The sequence below is a fragment of the Parathielavia appendiculata genome (genome assembly GCF_033297405.1).
Source record: "Parathielavia appendiculata strain CBS 731.68 unplaced genomic scaffold N657scaffold_5, whole genome shotgun sequence".
Taxonomy (NCBI): Eukaryota; Fungi; Ascomycota; class Sordariomycetes; order Sordariales; family Chaetomiaceae; genus Parathielavia; species Parathielavia appendiculata.
Window position 1 is genome coordinate 741,893 of NW_026944224.1, and position 23,141 is coordinate 765,033.

General features: G+C 56.0%; 8 protein-coding genes across 8 annotated transcripts; 4 read left to right on the top strand and 4 right to left on the bottom strand.

Moving 5' to 3' along the window:
* Positions 1-207: 207 nt before the first annotated feature.
* N657DRAFT_388084 (uncharacterized protein) lies at positions 208-1,074 on the top strand. The gene has a single exon (XM_062787132.1). It carries the CDS (start codon positions 522-524, stop codon positions 972-974), a length of 453 nt encoding a protein of 150 aa, XP_062648098.1. The 5' UTR covers positions 208-521; the 3' UTR covers positions 975-1,074.
* Positions 1,075-1,582: 508 nt separating this feature from the next.
* Positions 1,583-3,024, top strand: N657DRAFT_543811 (uncharacterized protein; the record flags this gene model as incomplete). The annotated part of the gene is made up of 2 exons (XM_062787839.1): positions 1,583-1,836; positions 1,908-3,024. Coding segments are annotated over 2 exons (1,371 nt in total), but the record flags the coding sequence as incomplete, so codon positions are not given.
* A 126-nt stretch (positions 3,025-3,150) lies between these two features.
* On the top strand, positions 3,151-3,863 carry N657DRAFT_388112 (uncharacterized protein). The gene has a single exon (XM_062787133.1). The coding sequence runs from the start codon at positions 3,258-3,260 to the stop codon at positions 3,729-3,731; it is 474 nt and encodes a 157-aa protein (XP_062648100.1). The 5' UTR covers positions 3,151-3,257; the 3' UTR covers positions 3,732-3,863.
* Positions 3,572-4,931, bottom strand: N657DRAFT_644554 (uncharacterized protein). The gene has a single exon (XM_062792782.1). It carries the CDS (start codon positions 4,751-4,753, stop codon positions 3,995-3,997), a length of 759 nt encoding a protein of 252 aa, XP_062648101.1. The 5' UTR covers positions 4,754-4,931; the 3' UTR covers positions 3,572-3,994.
* N657DRAFT_655612 (putative FAD binding protein) lies at positions 4,893-9,105 on the top strand (the record flags this gene model as incomplete). The annotated part of the gene is made up of 8 exons (XM_062794619.1): positions 4,893-5,013; positions 5,480-5,626; positions 5,720-6,321; positions 6,413-6,688; positions 7,556-7,645; positions 7,913-8,809; positions 8,893-8,966; positions 9,024-9,105. The coding sequence occupies 8 exons, from the start codon at positions 4,893-4,895 to the stop codon at positions 9,103-9,105; spliced, it is 2,289 nt and encodes a 762-aa protein (XP_062648102.1).
* Positions 9,106-12,480: 3,375 nt separating this feature from the next.
* Positions 12,481-14,738, bottom strand: N657DRAFT_680344 (uncharacterized protein; the record flags this gene model as incomplete). The annotated part of the gene is made up of 6 exons (XM_062796278.1): positions 12,481-13,186; positions 13,278-13,608; positions 13,680-13,772; positions 13,829-14,475; positions 14,534-14,638; positions 14,689-14,738. The coding sequence occupies 6 exons, from the start codon at positions 14,736-14,738 to the stop codon at positions 12,481-12,483; spliced, it is 1,932 nt and encodes a 643-aa protein (XP_062648103.1).
* A 1,807-nt stretch (positions 14,739-16,545) lies between these two features.
* N657DRAFT_680345 (SET domain-containing protein) lies at positions 16,546-17,978 on the bottom strand (the record flags this gene model as incomplete). The annotated part of the gene is made up of 4 exons (XM_062796279.1): positions 16,546-16,976; positions 17,055-17,143; positions 17,199-17,224; positions 17,283-17,978. 4 exons carry the CDS (start codon positions 17,976-17,978, stop codon positions 16,546-16,548), a joined length of 1,242 nt encoding a protein of 413 aa, XP_062648104.1.
* Positions 17,979-19,373: 1,395 nt separating this feature from the next.
* N657DRAFT_571890 (cyclin-domain-containing protein) lies at positions 19,374-21,095 on the bottom strand (the record flags this gene model as incomplete). The annotated part of the gene is made up of 2 exons (XM_062788842.1): positions 19,374-19,547; positions 19,635-21,095. The coding sequence occupies 2 exons, from the start codon at positions 21,093-21,095 to the stop codon at positions 19,374-19,376; spliced, it is 1,635 nt and encodes a 544-aa protein (XP_062648105.1).
* Between the last annotated feature and the right edge of the window lie 2,046 nt (positions 21,096-23,141).

Here is a 23,141-nt window from a genome sequence, read left to right on the forward strand (position 1 = left end):
TGAAACTTCTGCTCGAAAATGATGGGCGAACAAAGCACCGTTGCTCATTCGCATGAAATACCTTCCCTTGCCCACGAGAGCCGCTGAGCAAAGAAGGACGTCGAGGTCGATGTTATTTCAACATAAATGATGGCCTCGTGGCCGCTAGGTCGTTGGAAAGCATAAAAATACACACAGGAGTTCCACTGAGAAGTGGGAGAGGGAATAAAAAAGCAAGCAGCGAATACTTACGCTGAGGTTCGCATCGCGCTCTTTTTCCTGACGATCATCAGGATCTGATCAAGAATCATGGACGTAAAAGGCCACCTGACGAAATGCGGTCTAGGTCTCACCAGCCAAACTGGGAAATGGGCAACGTGGGGCGCCCCCACCTTGCCGTCTCGGAAGGTGGACGGCAGGCACAAAGGAATCGCGGGGTAGTCGCACCGGGCACTCTAATTGGCGCGCCGGTTCCGGCGTTATGTGGGGTTGCTGCAGTGGGGTAGGAAGTCCGGTTCACTAACCAATCGCATGAGGCTGAAATGCAAGCGACTCGAACTGGAAACCTCCATGTGATGCGACGTCGGCAGCAGAGCAATTGCCGGCCTGCATGCTGCCGTGCGATGGAGACGACTTTAAGGCATCGCACATACAGCCCTTCTCACGCGGAGACCCGAGAGATAACTGCTGCGGATGAAACCACAAGCTTTTTCTCGGTTGAGGCGCTATTATTAACTGGGATGAAGTTGACACCCCATCTTGCTCGATGTGCAAGGTGCTCTGAGACGGCGAGTCAGTTCTCTGACCGAGTGTGTGAGGGCTATTTTCACTTCTCCACAACTACCTCCTATGGTAATGAGTCCGTCGGGTACGGTCTATTATGGCCAGCTAGTGCACTCGTCTTGTGCAAGGAACCCCTTTGCGGTGTGCACTCGGGTGGGTGGAATCATCTGTCATCGAACGGCGTGGCTGGCCGAAGGTCATGCTCCAAATGATCATGGTCATCCGGCGGAATGTCACGCCCAAAGAGACAGATCTGGCTCACCGCAACCTACTTAGTGCCGTGGTGCGGGATGAACAGGGTGGATTGAGAGGCATGTGCGAAACGGACAACCTACCTCGTGCCTTGCCTCATGAGAGAGTCGTGACGCGAGCTAGCGACACTGCGTGCCATTGTGTTCTTTTCCGTTTCCGTCTAAAAATACAAAGCTTCCATTGTCACATCGAAAGCTTTCCTGGATATGAGAGGGGTAAACGTTCTACACATATAGAAGATTTGAAAGTCGGCCCATTCTTGTGAACGAGTGAAAATGGGGCTGGATGGTGTCTTAGGCTTTGTGGGGTTGCTCGCCCTGCGTCAATAATGCCTGGTCCTGTGATTGGCTTCGCACAAGCTGAGAGCCCCACCGTCAGTGGCAGGCTGCGAGCTGACGGATAGATGCTCAGGGTTCGCTACCAATGGATCCCAATGCATACGCGTCACGGTCCTATCCACGACATGCCCTCACCATATCCCGTCGGCCTGACGACGAGTCTCCGCTGCCCCCTGGGCTAGGGGATTTGCTCCATCGAGTGGGACATGGCCGCTACTCAGGACTACTCGTCATCGACAATGCTTCCGAAGCCGAGCCTGATTTTTACGGTGCCCAGTGTCCATGATGGGCTCCCCATCGACTGCCGTGTCTACCATCCGCTCTCCCTGGCTGCCGCTCCCAATGCGCCGCGCTGGCAAAAGCATGCCGCCGTTGTTGCCCACCCATATGCACCGCTAGGAGGCAGCTACGACGATCCTGTTGTCGACATTGTTGCAGGCACCCTCCTGCGCCGAGGCTTCCTCGTGGTCACATTCAACTTCAGGTTCGTACCGCTTGACCATCCGCTCTAAGCTACCTTGCACTGGCCCGCTGATACCTCTTCCCACGATCTAGAGGAGCCCAGGGCTCTGCTGGCAAAACCTCATGGACGGCCAAGGCCGAGCGGGCCGACTACATGTCTGTCGTCGGATTCGCAATCCACTACGTGCACTTTCTCGACCCGTTCGGCCGAGGTGCGCCGGCCGGACGCGGGAACGCGAGCCCTGATGATGAAATGGTGGAGGACGATGGGGGTTTTGGATCGACAATATGTGTCGGTCCACCGACCCCGAGTCCGCCAGACCCGCCCGAACCCACGCCAATCCTGTTGCTCGGAGGATATTCCTACGGTGCCATGGTTACCTCGCAGCTGCCCTCTGTCGAGACAATAGCCGCCCTGTTCGATATCCCGGAATGCGGGACACACGCCGCTGAGGTACGGCTGCGCGCACAACACCTTGCCGAGATGCAGAACACGGTTTTGGCAAGCGCAAGGCAAGCCGCAGCAGACTGTCGGCGCCCACAATCTCCGCGGAAACACGTTGGGCTGCGCGTTGGGGGGGATGACGGGCGCCGCAAAAGCTATGAATCGCGCCGCTCCCTCTCGATGGAGTTGGAAGAGACAATACGGCATGGAGTTGCAGAGCTTCTGGCGCGGACCAGGAAGGGCCACAAGCGATCCAGTAGCGGGAAGGGGCATGCGCCTCGAGGCTCGGATGGAGTCAGCAGAGATGCGGGGGTTACGCCTGAGTACCTGCGTCCGATCTCCGGCCGGATTTCGTTCCGTCCGGCATACCTGCTCGTCTCGCCGTTGCAGGGTGTTGTTACGAACCTGGCAACCATGTCCCTTCCTCCGTCTTTGTCGGGCTTACCCGCAAAGGCGTGGACTCGGTTCTCCGGACGAGCCAAGGGGTCACACCCTCCAGAACCCCGGGAGCCAGCTGTGGTCGCCCATGCAGTCCCGGTTGAAGCAGAATACAAGCTCGTTCAGAATCCCACACTTGCCATCTACGGCGACCGCGACGGGTTCGTTCCGATCAAGAAGCTCCGCAACTGGGCATCTCGACTGGAGGCGATGCCGGGCTCCGAGTTCCGTGCCCACGAAGTGTCTAGTGCGAACCATTTCTGGCAACAGCGCAACGTGGCCGCCACTCTCCGCGAAGCAGTCGCCGCATTTGCAGCATCTCTATTGAGTGCCGGGACAGGCTGACTTTGTTTATCTGTGCCAGGGCGGCATTGCAGGGGCATCATCGTTGCATACTACTTCCTAACGCTCCTATCGCAGCCAGACTGCAAGCACCGCCGTGATGTATGTGTCAGACCGGGATGGCATGCTCTCTCTCCGGCTGCGCTGACGCTTCCACTGATGGCGTGGGATCCGGACCAGCGGCCGGTCCGTGAAGAAGCTCGAGCTGGTAGTATCCCATGCTGAACGACCGGACGGAGCTGGAGGAGGGAAGTCCGCTGGCGCCGAGCCTGCCGTGGTCGCAGAGGAAGACTGAGAGTCCGTGGGCGGTGTATGAGGATGGTCGCTTGTTGATGGTAATGATACCAAGGAGAGCGAGCAGGACAAGGAACGGTCAAGACATGCGGTGCGTGCGAGGGTCGAGGATTTGGAGGGCCTGCGGACGACGCATATTGATGTTGGCATGCTGGGTCTGTTTCCCAGCGAGTGTATGGAGTACGCCTCGAGTCTGGCGCAGGCCTCCGTGGACGTCAAGTATTAATGTGGCATGGCGTGCCAAATACGTGGGGCTTCGGTCGTGGCGGATGCGCCTGGGACGAGGCATGCGGTGTCGAGCTGAGTGTATCTGCTGCGGGAGGTGTAGTGTTGAAGGCACGGTTAAGACATTGACCCAGTACTTGTACGCATGGATGGCGGAGCAGTGTTCAGCATGAAGTTAGTTCATCAGATAAGGTAGCTGCGAGGTTACCCTACAGTTATCAGTTCTCGAGTTTTGTCCAGGTGTAAGTTTGACCTCGTCCTTGAACCACAGAGGGATCATGCAAAGCACAAGCCACAACTCCCTTCGCAACTCCCAAAAACCGAACCCACACCCCCATGCCTTCTCACCGCAGTACAAGTATGAAAATAGAGCCCCAAATCATAGGAGCAAACCTCACCGCAACTCTCCACCTATACGGTATCAATTCTCTTAACGCTAATCCCTCGTCCACGGCACCTCCAACGCCCCGTCCTCCCACCCAGTCACCACCTGCACCCGCCTGGACCCATTCACGAACCGAAAATACACGGCCCACGTCTTCCTCTCGTACGGCCACGGATCCGTTCCGAAAAAAGCATTGTTCATGCGCACCTGGCCCCACCTGCCCTCAAAGTAGTTGCTCAGCACCGACAGCACCGAGGGCGTCTCAATCCGCGCGGGGCCGTACATGACGGCCAGGATATCGACCTGCCCCTGCGGCCCCGCCCGCCACGGCCGTGGCAGCGTCTCGTGGTAGAAGAAGCGGTTCCGTCCTCCGTGTCCATTTTCTCCTCCCGAGTGGGTGGAGGAGTTCTGGATGGAGGCGTGCGCGTGCCGGGCGATAGTTAGCTTGGGCGGCTGGGCGGTTTCGGCGGCTGAGAAGAGGCGGAATTGATTGTCCAAGTCCGAGTCTGAGTCGTCGTCTTGGAAGCGGTAGAGGATGGTCAGGACTTTGGTCTTGCCTGGCGCTGGGTCGGGGTGCAGGTGGCGGTGCAGGGTGCGCATGTCCAGCGTGAGCTTGTCGCTGGTGCCGACGAGCTTCTGGATGTCCGGCGTCACTGTTACGCCGCCCCAGGTCGCGCCCAGGATCTGCAGGGCGTTGGGCCGGGGGGCCGAGACGGATCCTTCGTAGGACGGGATTGGGTCCAGGTGGGTGAGGTCAGTCCCGTCTGGTGTTGAGTGAGGAGTCGGGTCTTGCAGCGTCACTTTGGTCATTGCGATAATGGTGTTAATGATAAGACGAGACAGGGCAAGTAGAGTAGTACTATTATTATCTTGGTGGAGTCTGGGCGGGAGGACACGATACTAAGTCAGGTAGGTATTGGTAATTGGAAGGGCGCATGAGCTTGTGATAATGTCCGGGGAGCTTTGCATGTGCACTGCCTTCATCAACGGGAAAAACGCTGGAATGTGGGGGAACAATGGCACCTGGCTGCCTGCTATTGGCGGTGCTGGGTCTTGTGATACGGTACCTGGTAAGTCACAACATTTGGAAGTCGCCACCGCCTAGTTCGATTACCGTACATTAGCATTATCTGGTGCGGAGATCCGTCAGCGGAGATCCGTCAGCGGAGAGGAGATTGCTGATTCAGAAACACGCCAACTCGATGGTTTGGGAATCGTTCGGAATTCGGCACCTGCCTGTTCTTTGGCGAAGTCTTTTCTGGTCTGAATCTCTTATATAAGTAATGTATGGTTGATCTGGTTCATCTGTTGTTGAGAATCAATCAAACCTCTCGTTGAATCAACCTGAACTTCGGGGTAGCATTTCAAGGCTTCAAACTTCAACTTTCGCTAACTACCTGATTTGCTCGGTGTTCAGAATGGTTCCGTTATTGGCGGTGTCCTTGCTGCTTTCGATTCTACTGGTGGCCACTCTCCGTCGACGTCGTGAACTCTCCCTCCTTCAGCCGACTCAGCCCTCGCCATCCCGGAGTCAAGGTCCTTACAGCGGAGGGCACGTCGCCGTTAAGGATGACAAGATCAGCCAATCGAAGCCAACGATCGAACCTCTTCCAAACTTTGACTGGAAAGCCACGCCGCCAATGAAGATCAGACCATTCAAACCAACGTATAACATCACAATGGGTATATCTCACCTTCATTCACCAATGAGAGTCGCGCTCAATCCCTAGACGGAAAGCATCATCAAACATACTCACACTGGCTCTCCTCTAATAGCCATCCAAAACAGCGCCCCCTCGGACCTCATCGTCATGGACCGCAACTACCTCTCCCGCGTAACGGCCCGCCGCCATCTCATAGCGCAGCACACCTCTTCCGTACTCGGCGCCATCCCGCCAGGCGAAGCAGCCGTCAGAGAATTGTACACCCACCTCCTCGGCACCTACCTGCCGGCGCGCTATCCCACCATGTTTGAACTCATCCGAGCCCCTTCTGCCAACAGCAACAGCCACCACCAGAGTGTCTCCTTGCGCAACAAAGTCACCGGGCTCGAAGCTCCCGTCCACCCGCTGCCTTCTGACACGAACGAGATGCTCCGAATCTTGGGCGAGACGGTCGAGGACGACATGTTTTTGCTCTTGCGGGATCGGGCTACTAGCAGCGATGAAAAAGGCATTGGTGGTCGTGGTGATGGTGGTGGCGAGCACAGGGCCGTGGCGTTTGTGTGCTGCCACCCGGCAGGCTTTGACCCCTCGGAGAAGCTGGGCAAGAGGCTGGCCGAGATCCATGGGCCGGTGCCGGCGTATGAGAAGATCGGACCCAGCATGGAGAGGTTCTTTGGACGGTTGGAGGTCGGGAAGGCCGTGAAGAGGGTGAATGTGAGTTTGTCTCTCTCACGGACTTTTAATGGGTTGTGCGCAGTGTTACGTAGGTTGGGTGCTGACATGCTCTGCACAGTGGAGTATACAGACACATTTGAAAATGTATACGCCGCGGGGAAACCACGTCCATGTGGGCGAGACAGTCGAGGAAGAGACGAGCATTGACGTTGACGAGGCAAGGCTCAGGGTTGAGCTGCAGACCCTGACACGGCTGCCGGAGACGCAGGCAATCCTCTTCAGTTTTAAGACGTACATGTATCCGCTCGCCGAGATCAAGGCGGAGGGGCTTGGGCCGCAGCTTGCGGACGCGATCGAGGGACTGAAGGCTGGGAACGCCCCCGGTATGTGGGTGTACAAGGGAGGTGTGAGATGGGGGAGAGCTGCTTGCGAGTATCTGAGAGCTTGAACATGAGAACCATGACAGAAACGGTCCAGGGGTGAAAGGAGTACGGACCTGGTGTCATCTGGGAGATCTCACCGGCAATGAAGTGATGGAATATGACTGATGATTATGCCTACGGCTAGGTATCAGATGTCTAAAATCAAACTATTCCCAGTCAATGCCTCATGTGCTCCATGGACGTGTCGGATTCCGGACTTCTAACTCCATGCTGTGCCGCTTGTTCACAGCAGGACTTCAGGCTCAACTTTAACCCCGTCTCCCGAAGGGTCGGGCCGGGTTCTCCACATCGGCTCGGAGTACGGATGTGGAATTTCGGAAAACCCTCTGATCAGTGAAAATGAAAACAGGGCGTTGAAAATTTCCAAATTTTTGGAAATTCAATTATACCTCGTTCGACAGGCGGTAGCACCTAAGGGTTAAGGCTGGCTACTACAGGCTTGCTCAACAACCTCCCGAGTGGACGTGAATAATTATACGGATTACTTTAACTGATTACTAACCCTGGCTTTAACCCATATATCCACTGCGCCAAGCCTTCTCAAGCGAGGCTTGACATCAATTCTTTCAAATTTGGTTGAAATTCCGCAAACTGCATATTTCCTTCCACATCCGTAGCTCGGAGATCCACCAGTAGCGCCGAGACGCGAGGGCGACCAGGGTTTTATCTGATTATCTGATAAACTTCGTCCTCCCATATACTTTAAGTCTCCCCGGCCACAATCGGAAATGTGTCTACTCCTAGCAGTATTAGCTTTCTCAGGGTATTGATCTTACGTTGTCGGGTCAAGTGCAACCTTCAGTCACACATTATCACCTGAATAGTACCAGCAAAGTTCTGTTCCCAGAGCGATTGCCAGAACCATTATGGCTGGGGCACTTCGGAATGTTGTCGTGGTTGGCGGGTCGTATGTCGGAGTGGTGAGTTAACTCGACCATATGATCGGGACCTTTATCAATATTGAGTTCTGACATGGTTGCAGAATACGGCCAAGGAGCTCGCCAGTCTTCTTCCAAAAACACATCGTGTAAGTGGGATGAGCTGCTCTGTCTACGCATTATCTAACTCTGCTAGGTGCTCCTTGTTGAGCCTCACAGTCACTTTCACCACTTGTTTGCCTTTGTGAGCGAGCTAATATTATCTCTCCTCTACGCGCCGTTCCAGCTGACCAAGTCACCAAAATTCAGCCCCGGTTCGCCATTAGTTCCGGCCACGAACACAAGGCCTTCATCCCCTTTACCTCAGTCTTCTCCGGCGCGCCAGGGTCACCGCGCCACCAGGTAGCCCGCGCGAGGGCCGTCTCGCTGCAGCCAAACAGCCTCACCCTCGATAGAGAATGGCAGGGCTCCAAGACCATCCCGTTCGACTTCCTCGTCGTCGCCACAGGCACCCGCCTCGCCGTTCCAGGGACCATGCCCGACGACGACAAGCCGCCATCCGTCCGCTACCTGCAAGCCTACCAAGAGCGCATCCGAACCGCCAGCTCCGTCGCCATCATCGGCGGCGGCGCCGTCGGTGTGCAAATGGCTTGCGACCTGAAAGAGCTCTACCCTGCCAAGACCGTCACCCTCATCCACTCCCGCGAGCACCTCATGCCCGTCTACCACGAGGCGCTCAGCAACCTCATCAAGGACCGTTTCAGAGAACTCGGCGTCCAGCTCATAACCGGCAGCCGCGTGGTGATTCCGCCGGAAGGATTTCCCAACGTTAACAGACAGGCCTTTGACATATGCCTGCAAGACGGGCGCAGTCTCTCGGCGGAGTTTGCTATACAGGCAACAGGGCAGACGCCAAATAATCAGTTTCTCCTGTCCGGGCTGGTTGGAGAGTCCGGGCAGTCGGCGGTGCTCAATCCCAAGAACGGCTTCGTCCGCGTGCTGCCGACGATGCAATTTGCTGACCCGCGCTATCCGCACCTGTTCGCGGTCGGGGACATTGCCGACTCGGGTGCGCACAAGGCAGCGCGGCCGGGCATGGTGCAGGCGGCCGTGGCGGCGAAGAATATCGCGAGTCTGATCAAGGGGGAGGAGCCGGTGGAAAGGGCGGCTGTGGCGCCGGCGGGGATACATTTGACGCTGGGGTTGGTAAGTTAGATGAGGGATCTTCTTTGTTTCTCTCGAGAATGACTGGATGTCTGGGTGAAGTGGTTACTAACATGCGGACGCAGACGCGTAATGTCATCTTCCGGAACCCCAACATTGCGGCTGGAGATGCAGAGCCGTTCATCAATCTCAAAGATGAGTAAGTATTTCACAGGATCAACGCCTCGCAGTGTTGAGTGCTGACAGACTTGAACAGCGGCCGGGAGGATATGGGCATCGACGGTGTTTGGGTCAGACGCGGAGTCGTGGTGACAAGTCCACAGGACTATCATCTGTGATTGACACTGGAGCGTCAGAACTTGGAATGTGCTTCGTTGCTGGCTAAGTTTAGTTAAACCTCTGTAAGATACTGAATCAAACCGAACGGAGAAGGATCATCTCTGGAGGCTGCTCCCGCCGTGCTTGCACAAGACGCAATATCACCACGCAAGAGACTCAGCTCGAGAAAGGGCAGCAGGGTCCGACCGCGAGCCTTCGGGCCGCAGAAGCCCATAGCAGTGGGAAAGCCGCCATCACAATTGCAGTTTGGACGGGGGGAACGGCCGACACGGACAGGGTAATGCAGGAGGCTTGGGAGGAGAGGTGGCTGAAGGAACGAGACGGCCGGGCAGCCACGAGGCCAGCCGACGACTTCGACCACCAGCAGGAAACTTGTTCAAAAGACCAAGACTCTAAAGAGGCACGTGGGCCTAAACAAGGCGAAAGGTTCACTGCTGGTCAAGGTCCGAACTGGGGCTATAGGCCTTCGGGGCTTCCTCTTCGAAAGGGGCGTCCCGAAGGTCTTGACGCCCAGCTGCGAGGGTGGGAAAGGGCGAGAGACCGTCGAACACCAGGTGATGTGAGTCTGGCGCCACCGGTGGCTCGAAGATGGGAGAGAGCCGCGGTCCGAACGTGAAGGGACTTTTACTCTGTTCTACAAGGAATTAGTCTCACAGCTGCGCGGCTAACAGGGAGGATCCTGAGATGGCTGATGGACTCGGGGAGGCTGTCGATGTACAATCCGGCTAGGAGGCTGGAGCTGGAGCTTATGGTCTGATGTCCCCTCCTCCGAAGGCCAAGAGGCCTTCTCTCTTTGTATTTGCAGGCTCACTCACTGATCGTTTCCTTGATTACCGATATGGGCTTTTCAGGCAACCCGCAAGGGTGCGGTTTTCCTGCTAATAATAATAATAGTTGCTACTGTCTCTCAGTCCCCTCACTCATTCAATTGTCCTCCGACGGATAGCCCAAGTCAATAACGCACATACCTGGGCCAAAATGTTCAAAGCCGAGTCAGTCTGAGCCAAAATCCCCTTCAGACTCAGAAACTTGCAGAGTCAGGGTCAGCTGCTACACAACCCGCAGTTTCATGGGCTGAATCTGGCTGGAACTCGCTCACAAACCACGGCCACGCACAGTTTGGCACACAGCTTTAACTTCTGCAGCCGGCACACCGCCGCAGAGCCATCAAGGTTCTCTCTCTACGCAGCAATCAGGTTCTAAGTTGCAGACCTTCATTGACAGTATTGAACAGTTATTGGAAATTAGCCGGTGCTCAGCTCAACTTGTGATTAAGCTAAGAAGAGATGTGAAGACATGTGCTCTGAGCGGACACAGGGCTTGATCACGAGAATCAATTAACACCTCACGGCTGCAAGAGAACCAGCTTCTTGATTCCAAACTGTTCACCGAATGAGTGACTGAGGTAGCGGTGAGTTAAAACAGCACACTTGGCCCCCTCCGGACCTTCCTCTTCCCCCGCCCCTTCCCCCCTCTCTCTTACAGCCCATCCCTGGAAACCATAGCAACCGCACTTGCGCGCTGCAGGACCCGCCTGCGCCGTGCCGCTGCCAGTCCCAGCGTCAATCAAACCGACCCATTACTTCTTGGCCTTGGTAACGTTCTGCCTGTAAGTCTCCTTGTACGTGGCCTTGTACTCCTTCTTCTTCGCCTCTGCAGAAGCACAGAGCCTTCCGCCGTTGAGGAACTGGGATTTGACCGCAAAGCTCGACGGCGACCTCGGGCACGTTCGAGCCGCCCCGCTTGATGAGAGACACTTTGCACATGGCGGTATCGGTGCTGTGGCGATGTCGTTGAACAGATTGTATGAGTGTTTTAAAAAAGAGTAGATAGGAAATTCGAACAAGTCCGGCTTGTCGGTGGTGAAGATGGAAAAGTTGGTAACTGAAATGCTTGGATCGGAATAATTGGCAGGCTTGCCAAGTGAGGAATGAGACACCTCCAAAGCAAAACGAGCTTCCTTTATATAGATACATGATTCTTGCAAAGACTGGACGTCTTGCGCATTCCAAAAAGAACTCATAGTGCTCTGAGACGACGGCCAACGCGCTTAACCATCACGGTAGCCTTTGTATCAGCCTGCCGGAGGGCTGGAGTTCGAAATGTCTGAGATGGAGAATTGAGCTGGTTTGATAAGTGGAGTGTAAAGGCATATCGAGAGACTTGGATGAAATCCCCTGTACCATCCGAAGTACGGGCCGTAGAAAGCGTACGCTGGCTGTTCTGAGTGAGGCGTCATAGAGCAAAGTATCCACTTACAGGAATCTTTCACGCTGTACATGGTGCGATCTAATTACGGGAGGATTGCGAGGCAGTATGTTGTACCAAGATAGGCCACTCATATTAAGAGGTATACCGATATAAAACCAAGAAAAGGAACCAAACGACTTGGTGCAAATTTGGGTTCTCGAAATCCCAGCGTGGAGCGATTGGTTCAGGAGGCAAGGGATGTAGACTGGGAATAGCTTCATAGACCTGGAGTGGAGACCGAAGGACGGGAGGAGTCCGTTGTTTCATGCGCCGTCACTTGGCCCGGGGGAAGGATCTCGACCTATCTAAGGTAAGGTAGGCAGAACTCACCTCAGACATCCTATCTCTTGATGCCTTACTGCGTGGAGGAGCCTTTCGTTTCATGCGCCGTCATTTGGCCAGCTAAAGGCTGGCGACTTACCTACGGTAGGCAGCATTCACCTGAAAATTCCATCTTTATCGTCGAGTGGTGTCTTCAAAAATAATTTTGCCACAATGTTTGCTTCTTTAGCCTTCCAGAGGCGCATCTATAAGGTACGTTCGCCTTCTATGGCGCAGGTCAGGCAGGGTAGCAGTGAGCGTTGTCTTGAGGGGAGGGTTGTGCGAATTCAGCGCCCGTCACGAGCATAGCGATTTGATGACGAGGAGGGGTACAGCTGCCCAGCTAAAGGGATTGACCGGGCAGGAGTGGACGATTGTTCGGAACGACTCGCTGGCAAAAACGGTCCCTTGAGCTCGAGTCCCTGATGCGACGGAAGCGCACTGACAGCCATGCCGATCAACATCCGCAATCTTGCTGGCGTCATTCACATCTTCGAATCTCCAGAAACGTCTTGTCCATTGCCTTACTGCCTACAGCAAGAGGAACATAACCGGCGAGGCTCTCCCCAGCTCACATCCGTTGACAGGTGAGCACCAAACAAGCTATCCGCCGGAAGCTAGCGTGTTCCCAAATCCACAGTTGGGGCCCGTAGGCAAGAACCAAGAAAACACCAGCCGTTCTAACCACGGCCAACAGCATCACAGCAGTCCACCTGCAGTCAGTCCAAATCAACCAACGCAAGCATCCGCCATCCAACTGTAGCCTGCCAGGCACCGCAAAGGCCACCATCCGCTGGCACATCTCACTGCTCAACAGCAGCAGCATCCGCCGCGACCGCCCCCTGCTGCTTATTATGCTTCCTACCCACCTTGTCCTGATCATACAGCGGCTTGAGCTCCGCCTTCCTCTGCCACAGCACCCACCGCCTCAGAAACCACGGCAGGGTCTGCGTGAGCTGGTACCTCGTGAACCTGGCCGTCGGCACAGCAAACACATAATCCAGCTCCTCGAGCGTGCGCTGCTTGGTCTCGGGCACCCAGAAGAAGATCATGATGAGCGCCACCACGTTAAACCCGGCGTAAATGCCAAACGCGCCCACCGTGCCCGTCGATGCGAGCATGAACGGGAACGTCATGCTGAGCACGGCCGCCCAGAACAGACAGGTCGCAACGGCAAACCCCATGCCGACCTCTCGGTGCGACAGGGGAAAGACCTCGGCGCTGTACGTGTACGGGACGGGCCCCTCGCCGGGGGAGTAGAAGGCGCCGAACAGGTAGACGAACAGGGCGACGAGCGCGGTGCGGGCGGTGCCCTGGTCCATCAGCGTGCACAGGCCGGCCGCGAGGAGGGTCCACGTCATCTGGGGGAAAGTGAAGAGGAGGAGGGAGCGCCTGCCGAACGTGTCAATAGTCCAGAAGGCGGGGAAGGCAAACAGCCAATTGACGAGGCCGAAGCCGAAGGACGAGAGGAGGGCCTGGAAGTCGGTTGATCCACTCTCTTTGAACACGCTGAGGGAAGGGGTTAGCACGGTGTCCTGGTCTGAGCTGGGTTTGTGGGTGTACAGTGCGTAACAGAAAAAAAAAACGAAACAAAACTCACGTTGAAGAGTAAAAGGCTATGATGTTGATGCCGCACATCTGCTGGGCAATCATGACTGTAAACGCAGCTAGAGTGGCGCGGCGGATGCGGGGGACGGTAAAAAGCTCGACAAAGCGTTGGATGTAACTGCTGTTGCGGAGGAGCTGGATTTCGAGCTCGAGTTGGGAGTGGATGTAGAAGATATCACGCGCCACCTGCAGCGGGTGGTGGCGGAGCCTGGCCATGGATCTCCAGGCTTCGGCGTATCGGTTCTTTTTCATGTACCAGCGAGGTGACTCGGGGCAGAAGTAGATGAGGAGCATGAGGGGCACGGCGGGAATAAAGGGAGCGCCTATATGGAGTCAGGGGTTGGCAATGTGAAACGGAGTAAGACGATACAGGCTAAGGTATTAAAAGCCTTACCCAACATGAGACGCCAGTTGATATGGTCACCGGTGTTGAAGACGGCCAGATTGAAGGCTGTCCCGAGGAAGATGCCAAAGGCGGTCCACATCTCTGCACTCGTTGTCAGTTGTGTGCCCTCAAGCCCCTGGGACTCCCTCGATACTCACGCCAAGACATGACGAGCGCTCCACGGATGGCGGCGGGGGAGTTCTCAGCAGCATAGATGGGCACCGTTGAGGCCTTGACGCCCATGCCGATGCCCATGAGAAGTCGGCAGGCCAGCTGCTGTGGCCATGTGTGGCAAAAGGCGGATCCGATGACAGGCCAGCAGCAGAAATGTGCCGAGACGAAGATGACACCGCGGCGGCCAAGTAGGTTGTTGATGGGATCCGAGAGCCAGCAGCCGATGAAAGCGCTGCCAATGTAGGGACCGGCGTTGACGAGACCAACAAGGAGCGTGTTGCGAGTGTCCGTGCCGTCGATGCCGTAGAACTTGGGAAAGAAGATGTTGGCACCGTTGGAGCCCGTCTGATCCCAGCCCTGAACTGCAGCGCCGATCGAACAGGTGGCGATGGTCAGGAAAAGCTTCATGGGAAGGCGCCATTTGTACTTTATTTCGTGGCGGAGAGCCTCCTTTTCATCTTCGTTCAAGGCATTGGGGCCGGTGATGTCCTCAAACGCATTGGGATCCTGGGCGACGAGGGCGCCTTTTCGAAGCAAGGGAAGATGCTCTGTGAGGCCCTTCTCCTGGGCGAACGCCTCGACGCGGCTCATGAGCTCATCTTCTGGGATCCCTTCGAGAGGGTTTCTGATCCTGTGCAGGGGTATTACTTGTCAGTTTTGGCACATTATCTAGCCCATTGCTGGCTCACCTGGCCTCGAGGTTCCGGTTGAGGTCAACATGTTCTGCGTGCGAGACGCCCTTCTCGAGGTGGTGTCCGGCAGCACCCTTGGGGTCGCTGCTGCTCAACTGAAGTCTAGTTCATGTTAGATAGGGCATGCTTTTGGTCCGAGCGGCAAGCCATACGACTGATCTTTAGCAACTTGCACGCTGTCCGAGCTTCCGCTGTCCGCCATAGCTGCGGGTGACGGTGTCGATCTCCGAGTCACGCAGGCCAAGACAACGGGTCTTCGTGGGTGTGTCCTTACGAGGCTGCACAGAATACTCATTCACGAGAGATGAAAGAGCGAGGAGCAGGCCAGGCCTGCAAGCACGGGACAGACTCGGATTTAAGAAACCAGCTTTCGGCCTGCATACCACACACCGCAACGGCCGTCATACCATGTGGGTGCCTCCGTACAAGACTTCTTCCCCTTGGACGTGGTCCAGGTCCACAATAGTCCCCCGCAACAGGCACGAGGCGGAAGTGATCGACAAGTGGCCAGGCGGGAAGTGTGGTAGAAGGATCAATTCGGGGTCCTGGAAGCCGGGGTCGAGCCAAGGTTCGCAGCAGACCAGTCGCGCCATCCAGGAAATTCTTCTGAGGAGGGTGAACTCCGGGCGACGGCGTCAGTTTACTAAGGAAATGCAGGAGGGTTGCCCCGCATCTCACCAGCATGGATGATCCCTCATCTCGTTCGTGTACACTACCGCTCTGTTGCTAAGGTAGCGCACGGTTGATGGTTGGTCTTGAGTACGCAGTAGTCATTGAAGCTTCTTGTTCTTGTCACATCCAGATCGCACCCCCCTGGGATAAGATCTAGGGGAGCACTTACCGCAAAACGTGGGCGGTTGATCCCGTTCTTTCTCAACTCTCAATGGCTGTCTGTGTGATGGTCGGCGTCGGGTCATGGCCATGCGAGTTCTCGACCTTGACGTGAGACCCTGCAACGGCAGCCGTTGCGGCGCTATTCTTGGCCAGTCGACGCTCGGTCCTTGGCATGCTGCTTGGCTGACGTGGAAACAACCTCCGCTAAGATTTGGCGTGTTTAGCTTGTGTGGGGATATCGGTCCGATCAAGGCGCTAAAGTTACGATTGCCGAGAGCCGATTGAATCCGCTGGCGTTGGCAGCAACGCAAATTTGAAAGGGAATACCTAAGAAATGTCAAAGCTTGAGACGGACAGAGGCCCGAGAGTCTGTGCCCGGCCGCCTTGAACTTCGAGTGTGTAACTGCAAAGAGCACCAGGCTGCAAGTGGTACAATACAAGTGATGTGATGTAGGTACCATATATCCGTACTGTATTCCTGGAAAGACCGAAGCTGCCCCTGCCTGCAGAAACCCTTTTTCCCTCCTCGAGGTTGGAAGTCCCACCAAAAAGAGCGAGAGCCAAATCATCCACTGCCGAGCATGCAATAAAATCCTTCGGATTATGGTCACATGCCTGGCCGATTTTCATGCCAAACTCCCCCGGATTCCACCCCGGAATCTCCATTTGCCTGGAACCCCGTCACAAGTTTAAGTTAATGTTGCAGACGTCAGGGCTCTCGGTGGGCCCTTCAATTGATGATTGAGGCCCCGCAAAGAATTTGTCCCCTCAATCCATCACTCGTGTCTCCCCTTCACCACTTCATCGGCCGCCCCGGATATCTGTGTATACTGCGGTAAAGTGCAACCTGTTTCCCATCGGGCAACAGTCCCAGCAACTCATTGCTTGCCGAAAACTTTGTCAGCACTACATCGGCTGGCGACTTGGAGTACGGGCAGTTACAGTGCTTTCGTTGTGAGCTGAGGCCTGCCAGACTGTTCGAAATCACTTGGTGGGGTGATACGCATACAGAGGAATCCTAGAACAATGGAGCCCTTGGACGCAAAGAAAAAAGACAGTCATCGGCATACAATTCCCAACACCGAGACGACAAACCAGTCACAGCCAGCGTCTACTTGACCTGGTCTCGGTGTAACGCAAACGACACGTCTTCAAGCACGCCCCTTCACTCGCACTCAATACCTCCCCCCTTCCTCGTCTTCGAACCGCCTCCACATCCCCTCCACCATCTCCCTTCCCACCTCCCCAACATACCCCTGCTCCCTCAACACCCCCAACGACATATTCGCATACCTCTCCGCGTTCTCCATATCCCTCACCACATAAAAGATGCGCGCCATGTTCTCATATTGCTCGCTGTACAGCGGAAACAGCCCCTCGGCGGGGAGCAGCGCAAGCACTTGCTTGGTGAGCCGCAGCGCCGTGTACGGCCTCCCGGCCTGGAACGCGCGCACCGCGTCGTCGCGGAGCCTCTCGATTTCGCGGCGGCGCGCGTCCGACGCTTCGCGCTCGGCTTCTGGCGCGCTGCAGAGGCTGCACGTGCAGGTGAAGCCCCATTTGTGGAGCCTGCGCTGACGCTCTGGGGTCGGTTGGCCGAGGGGTATGTCTGGGGGATAAGTTAGATAGGTATGTGAGTGTGTACCCAACCTAGATAGAAGCGTGGTGCAAGTGCAAGGCGGCTTACAGCTGATAGAGATCTCTTCGCCTGTGGGGATATCTCGTGCCGCGGCGACGCTGACTTGGAGGGTTTCGGGCATGAAACGGGTGTAGGCACTGAACAAAACATCAGAGAACGGAACGAGACCTCGAGATGGGCAGCCGGACTCACTTGGGCTTGCAAGCGTGATTGATTCGCTGCAGTCCGAATATCAGTTCTACCCATTGCCCACGAAAAAGTGATCTGCAGACTCACCGACACAGCTGGATACACCGCGAGATGCGGCACCTCGCCCAGGTTCGTGTGGAACGCATTCGTTCTCACCACATTCTCGACCACATCCTGCGCAAACCCGTTGCTCTGGCCCAGGTCCAGCACGCTCGCCGGGTCCGACAGCCGGTCGACGGCCGCATGCAGGAGCCGATACCCCAGGACAGCCGGGACCTTGGTCGTGAACTCAATATCGACCAGGAGCGTCGCGTAATCGAGCAGTATCTCCTCGTACTGCTTGATGTCTCGGACGGCAACGAGCCCCCTTCCCTTGCCGGGCATCTCGACGACCTTGTAAGGCGCGCCGTGCGAGTCGGATGTCAGGCTAGGCGCCTTCAGCGGTGGGCTGAGACTCAGGAAAGAGACGCTGTCGGCCGCTGTTTCGGGCGAGGTGACCACGCTCCATCCACGCGAGCCGTGTTGTGCGTTGGTGTAGGCGCAATACCTAGCCGTCCTGTCCATCGAATGCTCGCACTCTGGTTGGTGTGTCCACAGTGACCTCCGATACCGCCATGATTCTGCCTTGTCGTCGACTGGCAATGGGCACGCCACATCAAGGCCCAGTGGCCTCTGTGTGAGCGGGACGGAGGAGTATCCGAGCCCCGTCCGGCCCAACTGGAACCAAATCAACAGCGCTGAAAGGGTTGCTGAACTCAGGTCTCTGACACCTCGAAGAGCCATGGTTGATTCGTGTGTTCTTATCCTTCATTCGTTTTTGAGAGAAGTTGAGCATGAAGGGCATACAGTGTCATCGGTCTCTGAGAACTGGCTTCTCTCCCCTTTTTCAGGATCAAGACTAACCATAGCCCAACATTCCGAACTTTCCGGCAGCACCATGTCGGATTTAGAGCAAATTGTCGAGTATATATTATGACTTGACCGATCGACACTGGGACAGACCAGAAGCATAACCCAACAGCCCAAGCCAAGAGACTTGGCCGCGGCTCATTGTGTCTTGGAGAACCATGGCCACGCGCGGTTAAAATCTAATAGCAGCCCCAAACGAATGCTAAGCATCTGCCTAGACGGAACCAAGCCATGGCCGCCTCCGTGCTAAGAAGAGTCAAGCCTCGAGGAGGAAAGGGTCACATGGAACGGACTTGTCGAACTTCTAAGAGAAAAGCTGATAACAAAACAACCGCGACGAGAGTCTGGACTCAAACCCGGCTGAGATAAATGTCGTCCTAATCTGTAATCTGTCTAATATAGATGTTCATGCCGAGTTAAGTTATCTATGGGGTATCGGGAAGGCAGGAAAGAAGGAAGACGTGCAAGCAAACAGAGGAACACAATAACGGAACAAGAATTGGGAATGACCATTCTAGCAACCTGAATGCAAACCATCATGCAACCAGCTCCTCGAGGGGGTTGGGTCCCAAGCCGTATAGCTATGTTTGAAGGCAGTCTCATCAGTCCTAGTCCCCCAGTAGACACTAGACCCAAACCATAAAAGACGCATGCCTGGCAGGCCCGAGGCACAACACCTGTCTTGACCCTCTTCGAGTCCCTCACTCAATGCACCGCACGCATGTGCCAACCAACGCAAAGAGGGTAAGAGTTCCCTCTTTGTACCCTAACATGAGGTATTTAGTGTAGGTAAGGTAGGTAGGTAGGTAGGTGAGCGAGCAGGTAACTGTACCTAGGTTATCCTCCCGTCGTGGTCTTGCCAGTTGAGCCATTCCATAGCAATTCCCATCCACGAATCATGCCATGCCAGAGCAACTAACCGAACACAACGTACGTAGGTGAAGGTACCTTATGTAGGTAATGGTACCGCCAATTCACACCCATCCACACCCGGTTCCCAATCCCACCTTCCGCCACGCCACGCAACAAGAAGAACCCACCGCTCTCAACTTTGCCCGATGCCTCAGGCCCATCCATCGCTCTATAGAAACGCCTGCGTCTGTCTGTCCGTTCCACCTGTCTGCCGCCCATGCACCCGGTCCACGCCCTGATGATTCACAATGAGATCTGGCATTTCATTCCTTCCCCTCTCCCCCCCCCTCCCCCCTCCACCAACCCCGCCTCCCTCGGCTCAACTCAAAAACCCAGACACGCAAAATCTACATGTTCTCATTCCCCAACACCCAGGCGCGACCGCTGCGCCAGCACCTCGCGCGCATAGAACTCGACCAGCATGGTGGCGTAGGCTTCTAGGTCCTCGACGGGCACGGCCAGGCGGAAGTCGTTGAGGAGGAGGAACTGCAGCTCGAGATGGTTCAGTTCGGGGAGGGGGAGGCCGCCGACCTGCATACCGACTTTATTAGAAAAACTGTCATGATATCTCGGTGGTTGGTCGGGTGAGAAAAAGGAAGACGGAAGAGAAACACACACTTTTGCGTATCGCGAATTGGTATAAAACACATCCGAAAAAAACTTGCTGGCACACGTCACGCCAGCAATGATGAGCCGGTGGATGTTGAAGCTGTCCACCACAAAATACGTCGCCTGCGGCGCAGCAGCGGCAGAGCCCCCGGAAGGGGCGCTGACAGGCACGGCGGCAGCTTTCCTCCCCGCCTGCGCTGCAGCGCCGCCGTCCGACCTCTCATCGCCGTCGGTCGAGTCGGCCAGCTCGGAGTCAGTCTCAGTCGCGTCGCTGGAGTTATCCTCATCCACGCCACCCTCGTCATCATGGTCGCGCATGACCGCGTCTTTGTCAGCGACACTTTCTACCCCTGCAGACGGCGCTTGTCGTCGTAGCTGCTGTTGCTGCTGCTGCGCCCGCCGCGCCTCCTCGCTCTTCATGACCATGTCGTTGACGCGCTCCGTCATGCGGTCAAAGTACACCAGCAGGCTCAGAAACACCTCGTACGTAGTCGGGCAGTACTTGTGGATGCGGCTGAGGTAGCTGAGAATGGTGATGGCGGGCACGTTCTTGCCGTGGAAGGCGAGCACGCTGCTGCTGAGCGGGCTGATGCTGCTGTCGGCGCCTCCCTCCTCGCCCCTCGCCTGCGCTTGCGCCTGCCGGAGGTGGTGTGCGTTGCGGTTGAGGGCGTCGTGCTGGAGGTCGTTGGTCGTTGTGATTTTGGTCAGTAGCGCCGCCACCATCTCGATAATGTCACCGATCGGCATGCCGCTAATTTCATACTTCATTTGCTGTAGTGGCGGATCGTTGACAATTCCAAGCCCCGTGCCGCTGAGCAGGTCCGCCCTTGCCAGGCTTTGGATGTGCGCGAGGTCGCGGACACGGATCGTAGTTTGCATCGGTATCGGCGACTCGGGTGGATCGTCGAGGTGAGGAGGGATAGATGAGGCGCCAACGGTTTGGCTGTCCACAGGATCCCACCGCGGACCACTATCGGAAGCAGGAGACGGGATGGCCCTTGAGGGCGGTGGTATCACCGTTGTGGCGGTACTCTCCGAGGACGTGCTTGAATCCGGATTAGGGAAAGCTACAGGAGCGGAGTCCTGTGCGCCATCTCGGGGTATTTCATGGCGTGGTGGTGCGCCACCAGATGATGGTTGGGATGAGGAAGAAGACGAGGGTGGAGACGGCGGTCGGGCAGCCCGGTCGCCGGTGGAGGAGAGGTTGGAGTTCGTTTGCTTTGCGTTCTTGTCCAATACTAATTCATCCCGCGGCCGCCAGCTCGGCGTCTGGCTCTGCGCGCCTGTGTGAGATGCAGAGGCCCTCCTTGGGCTCGCAGTTGGGCGCGGCGTGTGATGGGTCTGAGCGTCCCGGTCGCGGGTTCGGCTGACGGAGCGGCTCTGGTAGTGGATATCGTGGGAATGGCCTCCGATCATGCCATGAAAGCGTGAGGGCGAATCAGCAAAGACGTCGCCGATGAGGGCAGCCATGATGTCGCCGTCGTCGGGGTCCGGGGATTTGAGGGTTCTCAGGGGGGATGATGTTATCGGGTGGAGGGCAGAAGTTCGACGCTACCAGGCGGAGGGTGGCTGTGTTGCAGATAGCGGAGAATTCTGTTAGCACGGTGTTATGAAACAAACGGGTCCCGGCGAGAAGACCCAGGAGTCTTGCACACAACGACATCCAACCCAGCACTATCACTGAAAACAAGGAGAATGGGCGGTCTGGATGGTCCATGCAGCCCGCGAATATTGGAACAAGACACAGGGAAGAGGCAGCTAGATGGATGCGGTTGGATGCGGCAACGTTGCCGCCGCGAGCGGCACTTCGCAGCGGAATGAATGCGGTCGTGGTGGCACCTCATCCCGTCCAAAGCAAAGCAGGCCGCAAGCCAACCAAGACACAATTTCGTTGCTGTGCAGAATGCAGAGCCGGTGCATTCCACATCCCCGTGTCTCGGTGCGCGAACACAAATAATGGTTGGATTTGACTCGGGAAATGACGCCACTGAGGCCGCCGCGTCCAACTCGCGGGACACAAAAAGGCTGTCCAACAGCAAACAGATGGTCGCCCGAGTCCAGAGGAAATGGCCTTCCGTGGGCAAGCGAATGGGATTAGGCATGTCGGCCAACGACGTCACCCGGACCCCATGGGACGAATACAGCGACGAGAAGGAAACCGACGACGCTTACCTGGATGGTATCACGCGGTTGTTCATTCGAAAAATTTCGAACCGATTTTGATCTCAAAGTTGGAGAAATGTTAGAAAGAACCAGGGGTACCAGCGCTGACGTGAATGACGCCAGGTCCGAGTATAAATGAGCAGAAACACAGCAGTGGAAAGCCAGAGACGATCAGTCACCGACGGCAGTGCAGTGGCGAGGCGAGGAGAGTGATCTCAGTGATCAGGAAAAGATCAGAGATGGATGGCCAGATTGGTGCATAACGAGGGATGATGAAGCAATGCCAAGAAGCGACCGGAGGGCTGGAGCTGGGAGAGAGCTCTGATAGACAGTTGCACATCCACTCGCCCCTAGTACTTGTCGGCAACGATCTCCACGGTCCAGCCCAGGCCGGTTCTTTCAAAGGCCAAAGTGGGGGAAGGGCGTCAAAGGAAGCCAAACCACCTGGTGGGAATTCCCAAACTTATTGAATGCACTGGCTCTGGACGAGAGCGTGGGGCAGCAAAAATGACGAGTGCTGAGTCCCGCCACGTGTGTGGATTCCGAAATCATGGACCTGAACAAGGGCTCTGGCACAAGCGCCAGCTGTAATCATGGGAGGAAGGAGCAGCGAGTGACATTTACATACCACGGATTCACGGAGTACGGATAGATTAATCGTCCTTTATCGTAGCCCATAATACGTGGTAATAATCTAAGCGTGTTCGAATACCTTAATCTGGAAACAACTTAAAGGGCACGAATCCAAGAGTCTCCGGCGCTTGTTCCCGTCCCATGGATTGATGGTAACAACAGCAGCAGGTGCCAGGTGGAGCTGATGCGATAAAGGTAGCCGCGGGCTGGGTCGGCCCACATTCAGCTCAGTGGATTGCAAGCCGCAAGCAGCCAGGGCTCGGGCGACATCCAATGCATGGACATCGAAGAGGTACTGTAACTTTTCCTAGACTAAGTCAACTATTCTTGGTGCCTTCGGTAGCTTGGATACACCGACCTCATCTTGCCTGATGCTGTCTTTCCCACGCCGACTTCTCAGGTCTCTCACACGGATCCCTTGTCGACATCGCGGGATGACATGGGACCGTAAGAATATCCGCTTTGATCGTCCGTTCCTGGAGTTTCCCCCATGTCATGAGTTTCGATTCTTGGACGACCTCACTGCAAGGTCGGGGTTACCCATGAGACTCTCAAGCCAAATCGCATTTTCGCGTAGCCAATCTGAGGGCGCCAGTCGACCACGGGGAGGGGTGATAAGGGCAACGAGCGGGGGTTTGTCTGTCCCTCACCGACATTCGGGGTCGGGCCCCTCTTCAAGATGCCGCCCTCTCATGCCTTCCATCTTCCTTCAAAAATGCT

Bases quoted from the DNA above. Each gene is read 5' to 3' on its own strand.
- N657DRAFT_388112 (XM_062787133.1), top strand. From the start codon at position 3,258: ATGCTGAACGACCGGACGGAGCTGGAGGAGGGAAGTCCGCTGGCGCCG.
- N657DRAFT_644554 (XM_062792782.1), bottom strand. From the start codon at position 4,753: ATGACCAAAGTGACGCTGCAAGACCCGACTCCTCACTCAACACCAGAC.
- N657DRAFT_388084 (XM_062787132.1), top strand. From the start codon at position 522: ATGCAAGCGACTCGAACTGGAAACCTCCATGTGATGCGACGTCGGCAG.